General features: G+C 15.6%; 3 protein-coding genes across 3 annotated transcripts; 1 reads left to right on the top strand and 2 right to left on the bottom strand.

Annotated features, from left to right (window-relative positions):
• Positions 1 to 393: 393 nt before the first annotated feature.
• PADL01_0419100 (phosphatidylinositol 4-kinase,putative) lies at positions 394 to 15,231 on the bottom strand (the record flags this gene model as incomplete). The annotated part of the gene is made up of 8 exons (XM_028685312.1): positions 394 to 526; positions 697 to 801; positions 919 to 1,042; positions 1,132 to 1,771; positions 2,001 to 12,957; positions 13,127 to 14,866; positions 14,972 to 15,093; positions 15,196 to 15,231. 8 exons carry the CDS (start codon positions 15,229 to 15,231, stop codon positions 394 to 396), a joined length of 13,857 nt encoding a protein of 4,618 aa, XP_028536824.1.
• A 1,977-nt stretch (positions 15,232 to 17,208) lies between these two features.
• Positions 17,209 to 17,898, top strand: PADL01_0419000 (60S ribosomal protein L7ae/L30e, putative; the record flags this gene model as incomplete). The annotated part of the gene is made up of 1 exon (XM_028685311.1): positions 17,209 to 17,898. The coding sequence occupies one exon, from the start codon at positions 17,209 to 17,211 to the stop codon at positions 17,896 to 17,898; it is 690 nt and encodes a 229-aa protein (XP_028536823.1).
• A 609-nt stretch (positions 17,899 to 18,507) lies between these two features.
• Positions 18,508 to 19,446, bottom strand: PADL01_0418900 (apical merozoite protein; the record flags this gene model as incomplete). Its single annotated transcript, XM_028685310.1, has 1 exon — positions 18,508 to 19,446. One exon carries the CDS (start codon positions 19,444 to 19,446, stop codon positions 18,508 to 18,510), a length of 939 nt encoding a protein of 312 aa, XP_028536822.1.
• Between the last annotated feature and the right edge of the window lie 788 nt (positions 19,447 to 20,234).

The following is a 20,234-nucleotide window of genomic DNA, read 5'->3' as shown; positions in this document are numbered from 1 at the left end:
ATTAAAATTTTATTTTTTTCATTATGAGACAATATATATATATATGTATGTATCCATTTTAAACCTTTTTGATTTTATATTTTCCATGGTGTGTTATTTGGTTTTTCATTTTATATACGTTTTTAAAAATAATTTTATGTAAAAAAAAATTCAATAAAAAATAAATCTTTTTAATAATAGAAAAGACAAGAGTGAAAACATAAATATAAAAATAGAAACATTCGAAGAAAAAATAAATAAAATAAAATAAAACAAATGAACAAAGAAATTATGTCATTTAAAAAAAAAAAAAAAAAAAAAAAAAACACACACATATATATATATATATATATATATATATATATATATATATACAATGTTATATGAAAAAAATAAGATTTGTTGCTTAACTTTTCATTGAATGCCTTGTTGAATATTCTGAATGTAGTCATATAAAATTGTTGTTATGTTATTGTATGCTTGATGAATTTTATTTATCATAAATATACTCGCATCGTTGTCATTTTTATTTAATTTTAGACGTTTCCTGTAATATAAAAGGAAAAGATTATATACACATATATATATATATATATATATATTATTACATATGATAATGCATAATAAAAAAAAAATATATATATATTCATGTATATAATAAATATATCTTTTTATTTTTATTTTTATTTTTCTTTTTATTTTTTTTTTATTATATACCTCAACTTTTCAACTGTGTTATATTTAAAGCAGTTTATATCTGAATGTGACAAACTCAAAATGGATGAAATTAACCAGTCGCTCTTTTCTCTTAATAATAAATATCTACAAAAAGAAAAAATAAATATTTTAAATAAACCCAAACAAGAAAATGTACATACATATATATATATATGTATATATGTATGTATATATGTATGTATGTTTTTTTTTTATACTAACCCTTTGACTACTAATTGAATGTAGGAAAAAATAAAATACTGTTTTTTCTGACTTTTTATTGTTAAAAGCATAATCATTTCTCTTGTTAATTTAAATGGGGCAAGTTCAAAATTAATTGATATACCTATAAAAAAAAAAAAAAAAATATAAAATAAAAATAAATTTACACACACATATGTATATATACATATATATATATATATATATTTTTACCTGGGTATATATTTAATATATATCCAAAGTCAATGTGTATTATATTTCCATTTTCGTCAAATAATAAATTTCCATTATGCCTATCCTTTACTTGTAAAATAAAAGAGAGCAAAGAATATGCAGCTAGCGAACTAATAAAATTCTTCAATGCATATATATATACATTAATATTAGAATATTTCAAATGATAAAATTTTATTATATTTTGATATTTCTTTCCTATATCATGTCTACTTTTTGTATTTGTTAAAACTTCAATAACTGCACCAAAGTTTTCAAATTTATTTTTTTTCTTTTTTTTTTTCTTTATATTTGATATATGCATATTTCTTGAATGTCCATTAAATTCCTGTTCAGTAACTGAGTCCTCATTTTCATAATATTTAACAATTTGATTTTCATTTTTATGAATATTACTGTTTTCAGCACTTAACAAAGTATCATTCGGAATAATATCCTCCTCCCCATCATCATTATTATTATTATTATTATTATTAATAATAATCTTATCATCATTGTTAATATTAACATTTGGGACAATATTATTTTTCTCTTTATTATAAATATTTTTATCTTGCTTCTTTTTCTTAAACAAACTAAAAGAAAAAGAAAACTTCCTCTTATCATCATTATTAAGTACCTTATTATTTTTTTGTGTTGTTGATGAACTTTTTTTTTTTTTTTTTTTTTTTTTCTTTTTCTTTTTTTTGGCTAGCTCCAATAGTCCATTTTTTCTCATCCTTTTCATCCTCCTCATTCGAAGAATATATATTTACAAATTTATTTGTTATGATGTTATAAGGAAATAAATTATAACATAACTTATATTCATTCAAAATATGAATAAAAATATATATCGTTTGAATTACCAATTTATCTTGTCTTACATCATCATTTACTTTATATATATATGATATATCTTCAAACATTTTTCCCATTTCTTCATTTTTGCCGTCTTTTTCATTCATTTTATTTGCTTCCATTATTTTACCTGAACAGTTCAGGTTATTTATTATATGTACTTTGTTATTATTCAGGTTATTTATTATATGTACTTTGTTATTATTCAGGTCATTTATTATATGTACTTTATTATTATTCAGGTTATTTATTATATCTCCTTCATTTTTATTCCCTTCATTTATTATATCTCCTTCATTTTTATTCCCTTCATTTTTATTCCCTTCATTTATTATATTTCCCTCATTTTCATCCATATTTATACCATTTGAACACGAATTACATTTTATATCATTTATATATTGATTTGTTTGAGTAAATTCTTGAGTATTAATAAATGACAAATTATTTACAATTTGTTTGTCATTATGTTGGCTATTCAATTGACTATTCGTCATATACATATTTATTTGATCAGTATTATTAAAATTTGTATTTATGTTATTATTTCGAACAAAAGGATGGACATATAATAATTGATTTAAATTAGGAGAAATCGTTTTGAATGTTAAAAAAAGAGGAGAACGTGTAGCAGACATTAATATTCTGATATTATCTGAAATATCTTTAACCATATTATTATTTGTTAATAATTTTAATTTATGAATATTAGTATTATTTATTAAGTTTTGAATTTCCATTTTGACATAATCCATTTGTATATCTTTATTAAGTTTTGATGCTTGTTGACTTATACAGAATATTGTATTATGAAAAAAACAAGATTCAAATAACATATTTTTATATTTATCATGTAAATTTTCTAAGAATAATTTTTTAATAAGTGAACATTTTAATGATAAGACATGTGTTTTTTTTACATAGCCTTGATATTTATAAAAAATGAAATTATTAATATTCATATTATTATTGTTATAATTATTATTATAATTATTATTATTATTATTATTATTATTATTGTTTCTGTTAATATTTTTCTTATCTTTATAATCATTTAATAATAATAAATTATTTTTCTTACCCATGAAAAAAAGTAAGAATTCTTTAAAAATGTTTGTTTTTTTAACAAATAATTGATTCTTAAATAATATATCATCCATCCTATTATTTTCAGATATACATAAAATATTATTTTCTTTATTATTATCATGATTTATATTTAAAGTTAATTCTAATGATTTGTCTTCTGTTTGTTGATATTTATATAGAATATTTTTATTTTCTGTTTGTGTTTTTTTTAAATTATTATGACTATTAAAATAAAATAATTCATTTTTTCCAATATATTCATTTCTTATATAACTTTGCATGTTCATAAAAAACTGATATAAAAACTGAAAAGAATGAAATGAAAAGAAAATTATAAAGAAAAATATTCTATTCCCTAAATCCACTTTTAAATATTCAAATAGTTGTAAATACATAGTATTTGTTATAGTATTTTTCTTATATAAATATAATAAATTATTTATTGCTATACTCTTTAAAAATAGAGTATATTGAGGATGACTATATAAAATTTTTATTATATCATTTAAACGGAATTGATTACAATGCAAAAATAATATATTTGATATAGGCACATATGTTATTTTATTTTTCCTTAATAGATATAAATTATATTTATTAAATGTCAATTTATTATTTATATCAATATTTATAATATAATGATTAAGTATATTTAATAAATCTGAATAATCATACATACATAAAAAATTAGTAAATTTATGAATATTTGTATTTATATAATTTATAATATTTACAATAAATGTATTAAATAAATTCTCATTACTATATATATGATATTTTAAATATTTAATTATAAGAAATAATGAATATATATCAATATTATTATTTATATCTTTCATATCGAATTCATATAAATTATTATAAAAAGATATATTTAAATATGTATATATATATTCTATCTTTTTATATATTTTATATATTACTGATAAATTATGTCTATAATATATTGAATATAATAATTTTAATAAACTTCTTCTTACTTTTATATGATAATTTAATATATCTATATTTTTTTTTGGACAAATATTAAAATTTGAATATAATGAAGTATATGTAAATATATTATGTATATAATTATTAATTTTCTTTTCTTTATTATAATTAAATGTTATAAATAAATGTTTTATTCTTTCTATACTTTCTTCTTTGTCTGTATCGAGTTTTAATAATTTGTTTATATTTTTATTTTTCATGGTTTTCGATTTGTATTTAACAAATAAATTATTAATACGTATATTTTCATTTAATGTGTTCTTCTTATAATTATCTAAATTATTATTTCTGTTCTTCTTATTATTCTTGTTGTAATTTATTATTTTATTATTATTATTGTTAATAGTACCACTCTTATTATTTTGACGATTATTTTTTTTTTTATGTCTAAAAAATAAAATATTTGATACAAATTTGTTCCATCTACTTTTTTTATTATAAATACTTTTTTTTTTATTTACATTATAATATATATTTTTATAATAATACAATTCTTTTTTTTTCTTCTTTAATTTTTTATTAAGTTTGTTTTTATAATTATCTCTTAATATTTTATAATTCTCAAAATTTATTAACGATATATCATTTAACGTTTTTTTCTTTTTGCTTTTTTTAATTATCTTATTATTTTTTTTTTTTATTTTTTTATTTGATAATAAATTATCAAATTCTTCGTTCTGATTATTAGGATGGATATTCAAAATTTTCTCATTCCTCTTGTCATTAATTGAAATAGCCTTTACATTTACTGAAAATTTGTATCCTTTTTTTTTTTTTTTTTTTGGAATATAATATTCATTCATTAAACTACTACGTCTTGTATGTTCTTTATTTTTTTCACAATGAATAAATGTAGAATAATTTTTATGTTTTATATTGGATGTGTTTGAAAACTGTTCATATTTATTATCATCATGATGATTCTTGTCTGTATATTTATTATATTTTTTTAAATTATAATTTGACAACATTAATTTAATGTTATCATCATTTTTATTATAATTATCATAACTTTTATTATCATCACTTTTATTATAATTATCATCACTTTTATTATAATCATCATCACTTTTATTATAATTATCATCATTTTTATTATAATTATCATCATTTTTATTTTTATTATCATAATTTTTAAAATCCTTTACATATTTTTTGGTCTCTCTTCTATTATATAAAGGTATATTATACACACTTCCTGATGAATATAAAGCATCTGATAAATAATAATCTAAATCACTTTCATAATAACCATGAGATATTTTTTCTTCATTGTCATTAATAATTTTTTTTTTTTTTTCATGTCTTACATAAACTTGTTTAATTTTTTTGGTTTTCTTTTGATTTAAGTCTTTATCCTTTTTTTTTAATTCTTTATTTTCTAAGCATATATATTTGATATTATTAAATATACACATATCTGTAAATAATTTACTCTTATATAGATTAATATATATATTTTCTATTAAACTTAAAATATTTAGAATTACAAAATCTAAATTTAATAAATGTTTTGTATTAATAACAATATAATTTTTATTAATACCATCAGTTGATAAAGAAAATGATTTTTTAATTTTTTGGAATCCACCAATAGATGAAAATAAAGTAATTTTTTTTTTTTTCTTTTTTTTATTATATGTATATTTTATTTGTAATATATATATTAAACAATTATATATTAAATTACAAATATATATATATTTATTAATACACATACAATTTAAATATTCTTTTAAATTATAATCATATATTCTTTTTTTATTTTTCTTTTTATAATTTAACATATATTTATATGCATTTATTAAAACCATATCTCCTTCCTTATCTTTAAATAAAGAAAAATCTTCTTCTTTATCACTATCATATTCTATATCTCTTTCTTCTTTTGTATGTTCTGTTGTTCTTTTTTTTTTTTTCTTCTTCTTCTTTTTCTTTTTTCTATTAAAAGTTTTTTTGTTCTTCTTCTTTTTAATTATATCATCATTGCTATGTCTACTACTATCTACAAATAAATCTACACTTTTTTTTATAACAGTAATTGTATTATCATCTTTTTCGATTTTTTTTTTTTTTTTCTTTTTTTCTTTTTTCTTCATACTATTATCTATATCATGCGAATCGATTTTATCATAATCTTTCATTTCATATTCTTTCATTTCATATTCTTTCATTTCATATTCTTTTTTCTTTTGTTTTTCTTTGTGTGTTTTTTTTAATATCCTATATGAAGAATCATCGACATTTCTATTATCATCATGTATTATATGACAACTACTATTGAGTGTATTACTTAAATCATTTTTATTTTTTTTTTTAAATATATTCATTTTTCTTTTAAAATATGATAAAAGATTATTTGAACTTTTATTCATCTGGATTTTATTAGCATCTACAATGTAACAATTATTTGATGATAATTGATCTGTATGCCTCATATTATTATGTTCAATATTCTTTTTAGATTCATGATTCTCAAACATTTTTAATGACGTTGATGTAATATTATTTTCTTTATTATCATTTATATGTATTATCATATTATTATTTATTGACTTTTTTTTTTTGAATCTCATTTTTTTCTTATCTCCTCTGTTGTCTTCATAAATTTTGGAAGTATCAACATTTAAAGAATCTCTCTCATCTTGAGGACCTGTACAATATTTATGTATGCAATTATAACAATATATATCTGGAAGTATATTTTTATAATTATAGAAAAAGAAAGAAAGGAATAAAAAACTCTTCTGTAATAATATTTTATTAAAATCATAAATGTGTCTAATACATATGTTTCTAACTTGATCATATAAACTACTACAACCAATATTGTTATTATAATGATACATATAATTATAATGATACATATTATTATTATTATTATTATCATTATTATTATCATTATTGTTGTTTTTATTTTTTGTCAGATACATGTGAGGATCCAACATATTTTTACTTCTATTTAAATATGTATATATATTATAAAAATTAAAAAAATTATTTCTTTTATTTGTATACATAAAATAATTATATTTATATTTTGAATACAAATCAATAAAATGATTATAAGAATGGAAAAAGTTGCCAATATAATTATATATATATATCAAACTTAAATATAAAATACATATAAAATTATAATTAATTTTTAATAATTTACAATTATATAAATATATATTATTTATACTCTGAATGTATATATTATTATATTTATCTTTCAAGTCTGTATTTTTATTAATATATAAATTTAAAAATAATATAATATTATTTATATCTTTAAAGCATATGAAAAGATAATATATATTTTTAATACTTTTATTATAATAATTAATAATATATTCTTTCATTTTTTTTTTTAAAATACTTTTTAATTCTATAAAAGAATCTTTATAAATATATTCATCTGGATTACTAATTTCATCATCATCATTAAAATTAAAATTATTATCTGTATTATTAGATTTATCTAAATAAAACGAATTAGATGGATCAAAACTATTTGAACAAATACTTTCTTTCTTTTTCTTATCATCAAACAGAATCATATTGTTGTTAGATGATATATCTTTATTCTGATCTATAATATCTTCCTGTTTATCTGTTTTGAGATAAAAATTACTTTTACACATTTCTCTTTCATTTTTTGAATCATTAAAATGGTTCTTCTTATTATTATTGTTATTATTATTATTATTGTTATTATTATTATTGTTTTTGTTGTTGATTTTTTTGTTCTTTTTATAATCATGAAAATACAAATTGGAACTTTTATAAAAATTAAGATGATACAATGTATTTACATTTTGCAATTTATTAAAAAAATTATTTATAAAATATTGAAATTGGATTCTATATGAAAATTTCACATCTGTCAATAAATTATGATTATAACAATTTAAAGAAAATAAAGCATCTCCAAAAATAAAAAAGAATTCTAAGGCTATGATTATATAATTACATAAATAAGATATATTTAATAAATATATATCAATAATAATTTTCAATAAATAATATTTATATGTTTCTAAAATATTTAATTTATATTTTATTATATTTAAAATTTTTCTTTCTTTTTTTAAATTCCTTTTTTTGTTCTTTTTTATTATTGTCATATTTTTATATATATATATTAAAAAATTAACAAATATATATAATAATATTGTATTATTAATATATTTTACATACATATCTAATATTTTTATATTTGATAATATTTTATTTCTTAATATATTATCTATATTTATAAATTCTAATCTTACATATTTTCTCATATAATATTTTATCATTAATATATCCCAACAACAAAAACCTTCTTCTTCATATGTTTTTTTTGTCTTTATTTTTTTGTCTTTCTTATAATTATTAAATAAATATAGTTTTTGCGTTCCAGACATATTCTTTTTATTATTATATGTATGTTTATATGTATCATTCTTATAATGAATATTTTTATATATTTTATTCTGTTTTATATTCTGCTTCTCTTTATTTAATACATCCAATGGAGCTGATAAACAAGTGTCAATCATAAAGGTACATATAGTAACTGACTTTACTGAGAATTTTGATAATATTTTAATATATTTATAAAAGAAGAAAAAATAATAATTGAATAAAGAATAATGGAAATTATAAACTGATAAAATACATGAGAGTGTATATAAAACATATATATATTTATTTTTGATATTAATTTTTGATATAGATAAATAATTCTGTAGATTATTATTTAATATTACATCGAAATTCATATTATAAATATTTTTATATCTATTTGATATTTGTTTATTTTTAAATATATTATAATAAAAATAGAAAAAATAAAATTTGAAATTTTTTTTAATAATTTTTGATATAAAATAAATATAATTATGATTTAAAATACTCATATTTAAATTATTAATATTAGTACTTAAAAATATACATATAACAAAATTAATAATATTTATATATTCTTTAAAATATTTTTTATTATATATTATCTTATTATTTATTTTTATATCATATATATTATAAATATACGTATTACTAGCTTTAGCCTTTCTTAATATTTTCATATAATTAACATTATTTTCTAGATTATCATTATTTTTATTATTATAATTATTATTTTGTATTATATCAAAAAATTCATTCAATTTATTATTATTTTCGGTTAAGAAAAAGGTTGAGTTCTTTTTATATTTATTTATTGTCTTTATATTTTTATTCACTACCTTTTTATTATGTTGTATATTATATTCATTATTAACACTTATATGATCATTGATTATATTACTAGTGTGTATGCTTTTTTTTTCTTTCTTCATTTTCATATTCTTCATCTTTAACTCCTTCATCTTTAACTCATTTTTAATATCCTTCGATATAATCATTTTATTTATAACATCTTGATGATTCCTTTCCATTTGACTATTTTTTTTTATTTTATTTTTTATATTTTTTATATTTTTTATATTTTTAATATTTTTAATATAAATATTGGAAGGAACATATTTTTTGATACGGTCAAAATAAAAATAGATATTATATTTCTTTATATATTTTTTAAAAGAATAAATATAGAATTCATAATAAAAGTAAGAATATAAATATAAATATAATTTACATGAATTCAGAATTTTAAAATATAATAAATAATTTATAGTTACATATAAATTAACTTTATAAATAATTTTTATCATTTTATTTTTTTTCTTATCTATTTCATTTTTTATAATATTTTTTTCATCATATAATATTTTCATATAAGCATAATCATAACTACTTTTTTCTAGATTTTTTAAAAAACAAAATAAATAAGACTTGTCAAAAATAATATTTAATTTTATCTTACATATATTATCAAATATATAATATAAATAATTTCTAATCATTTTATTATAATTCATTATATTCATTAATACAAAATATGTTGAATATATCATATCATAATCATCAAAATTGTTCATTTCATTTGTATATGTATAGATTTTAAATCTAATTAAATTCTTTATATGTTTATGTAAATATTTATCTCTATATATATTCTTATCAATTAATAAATATAAGCTATATAATATGTTTTCCTTTTTTCTTATACCTTCAATATAATAAATGATAAAAATATATAATTTTTTTAAATTATCCTCACTTAAAATATTATAACAATCAAAGTGGATATGGCATCCACAATTATTATGACAATTATTATGACCATTATTAATAATATTATTATTATTATTATTATTAATATTATTATTATTATTATTATTAATATTATTATTTGTATGTTTACTGTTTTTATTATTTATCTTACAATTTTTATCCTTCAAACCAAACAATATATCATGCTTGCATATATTATTCAAATTACATTGATTTAAATATTTTATTGACAATATAGGAGTTATTTCAATGACTTTATTTTTTATAATCATAATACTTTTATAAAATGAACACATATTTTCATTATTATGATGATTATCCTTCTTGTAGTCTTTCTTAATCCTTCTATTAGCATCTATAAAGTTCATATCACTTTCTATATCATTATACATCCTACAATTATTCTTATTATTTTTGTTCTTATTATAATATATTTCTTCATGCATTAATACAAAATAAAATTTAAAAAAATAAGAAGAAAGCAAACTTATATATTTTTCATATATACTTTTATTTTCATACAAATAATCAAAAACATTACAACATAAAAATAATTTTATTTTTTCAATAATTTCTAAAAATATTTTTATTATCATCTTATTTTTATAAAATATACTATAACGTAAATTCAAAATGTGATTCTTATCATCATTATTTCGAGTTTCTTTTATAAAAGACATATAATGTAATACTTCTTTTTCTATATAATCATATTCATTTATTTTGATATTATTAAATAATATATTATTCACATTTAAACTTTCTTCCAATTTTTTTTTTTTTTTCTTTTTTTTTTTTATATTATCTTTTAATAAATGATTCTCATTAGAATTAAAACAAACTGAATCACACTCTAAATTTTTTGTATTTTTTATAATTTCTTTTTTGTTTCCCCATTGATTAAACTGATTTATTACATTATTATTACAATTAATATTATTATTATTATTATTATTTTGGTTTTCCTTCGAATATGGTCTCATGTATTCCTCATCATATGTAATATCAAAAATTTCTGAGAGATACAAATATTCTATTGGTCTTCTCTCAATATAAGATATAAGAAATAATAGAAATGCACATATATATTCATATATATTCATATAACTTATTAATGATTCAAATATTTCAAGAATCTGTAATAGAAACAGTTTTAATTTTTTATTATTTTTATAATTTAATATACAATAATTATAATTAATAAATAAGAAATAAAGAATATCTTCATCTTTTATAGTAGAATCGGACATTTTTTTAAAATTACAATTTTGAATATTTTTAATACTTTTAATATTTTGAATACTTTTAATACTTTTAATACTTTTAATATTTTTAATACTTTTAATATTTTCTATATTTCTAATACCTTCTACATTTTGTTTCTCTTTGTTGATAGAATCACATAAATTATTACCATTCATATGAATATCACACAATTGTTTGATATTATTATATTTTTTATCTTTATCACATTTGTTATTCTTACTTCTTCCTAATAATCGTTCTTTTATATTTAAAGATATAGAAAAAAATCCTTTTGTTTTATTTCTTTTCTTTTTCAATATAAAATATTCATTCATATGATCATTTAAATTATGAAGATAATGTAGATTAAATAAAAAATTGAAATAAATATTTTCATGTTCCATATAATCATTTTGATTATTATATATTTTGTTATACAAGTTGCATTGTGAATTGAAACTTTTATTATCATCACATTTAATATTATTATTATCACATTTATTATTATTATCACATATATTATTATTATTATTATTATTATTATTATTATTATTATTATCATATTTGTTGTTGTTTATTCTTTCATAAATATTATATCCAACAGTACTCATTCTTTCATTCATGCTTCTTCGAGACCCCATAAGAAATCTCTTTTTAGAAGTTATCAAATGTTCTAATGATTGATTTTTTTTTTTTTTATTAACATTCATTTTAATAAATGTATAAATATTATTATTAAAAATATGTTTAGTATTAAATATGTTATTGCCAAAATAATGTAACTTGTTAATATATATCTGTAAAAAATTCTTACAATGATTACAATTAGGTATATATATTTTATTTTCTTTATATTTTTTTAACATATAATTAATAATAAAATGAAAATATATTTTTCTATAATATTCATCTCTTCTTCTTTTCTTATAATAATAATTAACATTAAAATTATTTATATTAATCATCATCATATTGTTTTTATTATTGTAATTATTCAGAGGACATATTTTCATTTTATTATCCTTTTCTATTTTTATAGGACTTATTCTTTTTGTTCTTCTATAATTTAAAAACAAATCGATATTTTTTTCATTATAAAATTTGTATATATATTTAATATAACTATTTATGTTTATATAAAAACCTCTGTCCTTATTATAAAATATGTTAATGTTATTTTTATATTCATGTAATATTTTATTATCTACAGTATAACTTCTTTTTTTTGGATCTATAAGCATATCACTTTTATTTATATCATTTATATCATTTATATCATTTATATCATTTCTTTCATTTATATCATTTATATCATTTCTTTCATTTATATCATTTCTTTCATATTCACAATATTGAGTAGTTCTATATGTATTCACATTTTTTATGATAACCATTATATTATTATATTTTCTATTACAAACATTATCAATATTTTTTAAAAATTGATTCAACTTTTTATTATGAATATGTAACAAGTTAAAGATATACATTCTGTTGCATAATCGAAAGGATGAATATATATATATATATATATTTTTTTTTTTTTTTTTTTTTTTTTTTATTTTCATCATTTGATGTAGATGAGAAAAAAAAGTTCAAAATTAAAGCAGTAAGATTATTTATAAATATATCATTATCATCTGTTCTTTTAATAATTAACATTTTTTTTAAAAACTCAAACATATTATCCTTATTCTGATTAAGAATATCATCAAATATTTGTGTGCATCGGAATAATAATATTATCAATATATAAATTTCATATATATAATATAAGGCATATTCAAAAAAATATTTAATATAAAAATTATTATTATGCTTACAATTATTTATAATATTTAGCTTACTACTCTTTTTATTATCAATATTAATGTTCTTATATTTTAGATTTAATATATATACTATAATATTAAAATAAAATTCAAACAAATAAAATAATCTATAAGATATATATATATTATTACATATGTTTATATTTCTATCTTCTTCATTTCTAAAAAAACACATCATATATTCAATTGTCTTCTTTGTTATAGTAATAATATTTTGATATATGTATATAGATAAATATATATCATCTCTATTTTTATTTATATTATAATATTCAATATTATTTTGATATATATTTTTTTTTTTTCTTTTCTTAATTAATAATAATTCACATATATTTAATAATTTCAAAAATAATAAATTATTTATATTAAAATAATTAACATTTATAATATTATCATCATTATTATTATTGATATCATTGATATTATTGATATTAATACTATCAGATATTGTGTTGACGTCACATAAATTATGCATACTTATCTTATCAGTTTCTTTATTTTTTTCTTTCATATGTTCATGTTTTAATTGAAAAAAAAATAAATTAATATAATCGTCGTCCTCCTTCTTATTGTATAAAGAATTATTAAGAAAATGCATATGAACAGTATTACTGATTATATTTAATAACGTCATGTTATAAAAAATATTTTTCTTCTTACTTACAATGTAGTTCTCTATATATTTCAGAATCTTACATCTCTCTAAATAAGAGAATAAAAAGAATATGAAATTTTTATAATACAAACAAATATATATTTTTTTCTCATTATTATTATTATTTTTTTTATATACATTATAATAATAATTATTATATTTATCTAAGAAAATAACTATTAATTCATATACATAATCATAAAAATTTACAAAATCTTTTTCTATGTCCATATTTCTTTTTTTTATATGATTAAATAATAAAATAATATATATAGTATATTTAGAAATGTGAATAAATTCTTTCTCACTTAATATAATGTTACATATTTTATATTTATATATATATATTAGAAATGATAATAAAATATTTATATAAGACAAATAAAATAATTCAACCTTTTTTTGATTCTCATAAGTGTTTGTAGACTTGTGGCTTTTAATAAAAAAATTTTGTATATTACTCGTTTGTTTCTTATTTTTATATATAGACATATTATTTATATAATTAATATTATTTATATAATTATTATTATTTATATAATTAATATCCTTTATTTTATTCTCACTTTGAGTGTTATATATATCTATAATATTTCTTATTTCTATATATTTTTTTAATGATAAAAATGTCAACATATGTATATAATACAAGAACAATTTTAAGGTTTCATTTTTTTCTTTCTTTTTTTTTAAACTTATAAAATAGGTCAAATGTAAAATAATATAATTATATTTCAAAATTGTTCTTTTCATTCTTATGAAATATTCATCCTGTAAGTTATTATTATTATTATAAATATGTTTCTTGTTTTTATGTTGTATATTTATATCATCGATTTTTTTTACTAATTCCTTTTCAAACAGGGGTAATAATTTGAGATATAAAATAAGTACATCGTCATATATATAACTGAATAATTAAAAAAAAAAATATATATATATGTATATTTATATATATGTATATTTATTTATATATATATATTTATTTATATTCATTTATATATTTCTTTTTTACCTTAGATGACCCTCCTCAAGATTGTTACATACATAAAGAATCAGAAAAATATTATCCTTAATTTCATATTCCTCATTATTTATGAATTTTAATATATCTTCAATGTTTACTTTTTTATATATCTATAAAGAAATATATATATATATATATATATATATATATATGTATATATATGTATATATTTTTATATGTTTATATCCTCTTTCATCTTATATTTCATATACCTTATCGTTTCTCTCACGATAATATCTCCTTTCCATTTTCACATTTTTTTTTTTTTTTTCTAGTAACAATCAAAAAAAAAAAAAAAAAAAAAAAAAAAAAAAAAATTGACAAAAAAAAAACAAATCAAACAAAATTTATTTCGATAACAGGTAACAACAGTATGATATAAAAAATATCATGACAACAACAAAAATTAAGGAATAAAATATGAACATATATATATATATATATATATATATATAATATATATAAACAATTTTATTGACACGTACACCTATCTACAAATATAATATTAAGAATAAGACAAATTAAACAACTTAATAAAACATAAATATATATACATGACACAAAAAAAAAAAAAAAAAATATAAATAAATATATATATATGTATATATTTTATAGAAAGATTTTTTTGGAATGTCTACTTTTTCTTCTTATTATTCTTTCATTTTAAAAACATACAAATATATTTATATATATTAATATTCAATGAATTAATTCAAAAAATATGATAAGTAGATAAGTTTTATTTTCTATTATTACATTTAATTACAACCAAAAAATAAACAATATATATATATATTTATATATATTTATAATATATTTTATAATATATATATTATAAAACATATGTTGTATTTTAATCGCTTTACATAAAAAATATATAATACATACATATATATATATATATATTTTTCTATTTATATATATATTTTTTTTTTTTTTCTTTAGTTTCTATGATTTTTAAAATAAAACAAAATTATTATCAATAAAAATATATATATATGAAGAATATATTTTATTACTTTCAAAAAAAAAAAAAAAAATATACAAAATAAATATATATATATATATATATATAACACAAAAAAAATGACATAAAACAAATATATAATTATTAAAAAAAAAAAATACATATATATATTATATATATATATAATATAATATAATAGAATGATGAAAAAACAAAATAAAATGTGAAGAAATAATAAATATTTGCAGAATGTTTTTATAAAAATATATAATTATAATATATATATATATAATATTATAATATATATATTTTTTATTTTGTTATATCCTGTAAAATATATATATATATATATATATATATATATGTCAAAAAAAACATATGGGAATTAATTTTTTTCTTATTATTTTTATAAAAAAATAAAAATAATAAAAAATAAAAGATATATAAAATATAAAATATTTATAAAAGGGCATAATTGAATTCTACGCATATTAAAATAATACATATATATAATAATATATATATTATAAATATGTATTTATATATATTTATATATATATATATATATATATATATATATATATATAATGTATGTTAATTTTAATTTTTAATTTTTATATTATGCTATTATTTTCTACTTCCTTTTGTTTATTCCCATATATTTTATTCACATCCAAAAAAAGGGAAAAAAAAGAAAAGAAAAAAAAAAAAAAAAAAAAAAAAAAAAAAAAAAAGGTAACAAAGGATATTTATTTTATTGTTATATATATATATATTATATTATATGCATATACTTATATATTATAGATATAGATAATCCTTAGTTACATTTATATATTATATCTATATATATATATATATATATTTTTTTTCTTACATATATTAATTAATACATATATATATTTATATATTTATATATTTATATATTTATATATTTTTTCAAAATTATTTATATAATGATAAAGCGTTAAAATATAAAAATAAATATGTTTAATGTTGATAAAATAAACAATAATAATTCATATTGTTAATATAAATAAATTTATAAATGAATAATTAAAAAAAATTCCTTCATATTAAAAAAAAAAAAAAATATATATATATATTTAATATATATATAATTTGTCATAGTGATAAACTTGTATTTATTTAAAATTAAGATTAAAATAAAAAAAATAAATAATATTCCATATATATATATAATATATTTATATATTTATTTATATTGAATAGGATTGTTTTATAATTTGAATAAAATATGACAGAAGATATAAATCAATTAAAAAAAAAAAATAATGAGAGTAATGTAAGCAATGATGAAGAAGATCATAGTGTAGATGATGATGTCTCTATTAACAATGATAATAAAAAAAGTGAGAAAAAGAAAGGTTATGAAAAGATTATAGAAGAAATAAAAGAAGAAAATAGAAATTCTTATATATCAAAAATAAGTGAACCAATATTAAAAAAGAAATATTTAAAAAATGTTTTAAAAATATTAGATTATATATATTATGCAAAATTAAATAGTTCTCAAATCTTAAAAACAAATAATTCATTAGATGAAGAAAAACAAAAATTATTAAAAAAAAAATTAATAGTTATAGGATTAACTCAAGTAATTAAATGTATAAGAAAAGGATATAATGGTATAGTTCTTATAGCAATAGATGTATTCCCTATTAATATTATTTGTCATTTACCTTCCTTTTGTGAGCAATATAAAATTCCATATACATTTGTAACAACCAAAAATAAATTAGCTCATCTATGTAAACTCAAAAGATCTATAACATGTTTATTTATATTAAAACCAGATATTCATATATCAACATTTGAACATACAATTAATGAATATAATCCAAAAAAAAAAATACATAATTATCAAAAATTGTATGACAAATTAATATCTGGGGTGAAGAAAAACCACCCCTTCTTTCAATCCTGACAAAAATGAACAGGAAATATAAAAATAAATATATATATATGAATATAAATATAAATATATATATATGAATATACATTTATATTTTATTTTATTTTATTTTTATTTTTTTTGTATTTATACCTTTGTCTATTAATTATATATTTCTTAAAAAAATTAAAAACATATATTTTCATTTTTGTAAGTCCTAAAAAAATTATTTATTTTTATCATCCACATTTCATCATTTATAATGATTGAATTCGTTAATGTTTTTATTTATAATATATTTTTTTAAATATCTCATATGACTTTATAATTTTTTTTTTTTTTTTTTTTTTACAATAAAAAGGGTTTTATTTAATTAGGAGATTCTTATTATTTTATAAAAAAAAAAAAAAAAAAAACAACAATTATGTAAATATGTAAATATATATATATATATTATATGTTTAATATTAAAAGTGTAAATTATATTTTATTTAAAAAAAAAATACCATGTATGGTTATTTCAAAATGATAATAATTTTATAAAATAGATATAGCTATAAATACATTAATACTTAATATATATATATATATATTTTAATATTTCATTTGTTTATGGTTATAATATGAAAAAATATTTTTGTATTATAAAATTAAAAGTATTAAGAAAAAAATTATAAAAGTTAATAAAATATGATTATGAGTTGAATGACCACTATGGATATTATTATGATGATGATGATTATTGTTGTTATCCTTATCTTGAATGTTTTGTAAATAATTAAAAATGTTATATTTATGATTATTATTTATATTATCTTTTATATTATTTTTGTTTTCATTTAAGACATAATCTGATGAAGAAGGAAGAAAATATAATAGATTCTCAGAAAATATATTATTTTGCTGTTGTTGTAATTCTTTTATATCATTAATATTTTTTATTTCTTCTGAGAGTGTATGATTTAAAGAAGCTATATTATTTAATAATTGACTTTTAATATTTTTTAAAATATTTGATTTCTCTTCAATATTATTAACAGATTCTAACCATTCATGTATTTCTCTTTGTAATTTTTTAGAATGTTCTTCTAATATTTTTATATCATCACTACTTTTATTTTCTTTATTTAAATATCTATTATTTTGTATCTCTTTTATTATATATTTATGTAAATCATTATTATCATATCTTTCATTTCTCTCTTTTTTATTTATATGTTCTTTTAAATCATTATTTAATATCTTTAGGTCATCCATATGTCTTTTTAAACTATCAGAAAATTTCCTATCCTTCCAATTATGATAAGAATCATGATATTCATTATTTTTTAAATCTTTATCATTATTAATATTATGATGATTAATGTTTAATTCCATAGATTTATGTGCAACAAATCGATCATCCATTTCTTTCCCTACCTTTTTGTTTAATACATTCTCTTCATTTGTATTTTTATTAAAATAACTCTCAAAAATTATATTCTCTTTATCATTTAATTTTATATTATTACACTCACATGTAAAAAATGGAAAAAGCATACAGAGATAAAAAATAGACCCCTTCAAAAATTTTCCATACATTATAAAAAATAAGCGACTTCTCTCAAAAAATGAAAAAAAAAATAAAAATAAAAATAAAAATAAAAATAAAAAAAAATATATGTATATATATATATTTATTTATTTATTTAATTTGAAGAGTACATATATTTTTGTGCTCTTTTATTTATTTTATTTTTTTATAAAATGTAGAAGGATGTTATATCTCACAAAATTATATTACCATTTTATTTTACACATTATTAAAAAGAAATATATACATATGCATAAATAAATAAATAAATATATATATATATATATATTTTTTTTTTTTTTTTTTGAAAAATATTATGTGGACAAAAAAATTATATTACTTTGAACATTTTCATAATATATAAAAGATTATATTTCCAGTATATATTAATGAATAGGGTAAAATAAAAATTATAAAATAATGTCTTAAAAATTTAATTAAAAAGTTCCTATTTATATAATTATTCATAGAAATATAAATATTGTGTTTATTCTTCATATGGTTAACATCATACATACACATATAAATAAAATAAATAAATATATATATATATATATATATGTAACAAATAGGACATCCTTATTTTTAATTATTTAAAAATGAAAAATAAATTAAACACATTAATATATAAACAATTATATTATAAATGTATAAACTATATTTGTTTCTTTTTTTATTTTGCACTTTCATGCAGGTGCCATTTTAATAAGATACAAAAAAAAAATATATATTATATATATATATATATATATATTTATATTTTTATATGTTTATATTTAAATTACAATATTTATTC

The sequence above is a fragment of the Plasmodium sp. gorilla clade G2 genome (assembly GCF_900097015.1).
Source record: "Plasmodium sp. gorilla clade G2 genome assembly, chromosome: 4".
Lineage (NCBI taxonomy): Eukaryota > Apicomplexa > Aconoidasida > Haemosporida > Plasmodiidae > Plasmodium > Plasmodium adleri (nom. inval.).
The sequence above is the reverse complement of the archived record's forward strand: the minus strand, read 5'-3'. Positions and strand labels throughout refer to the sequence as shown.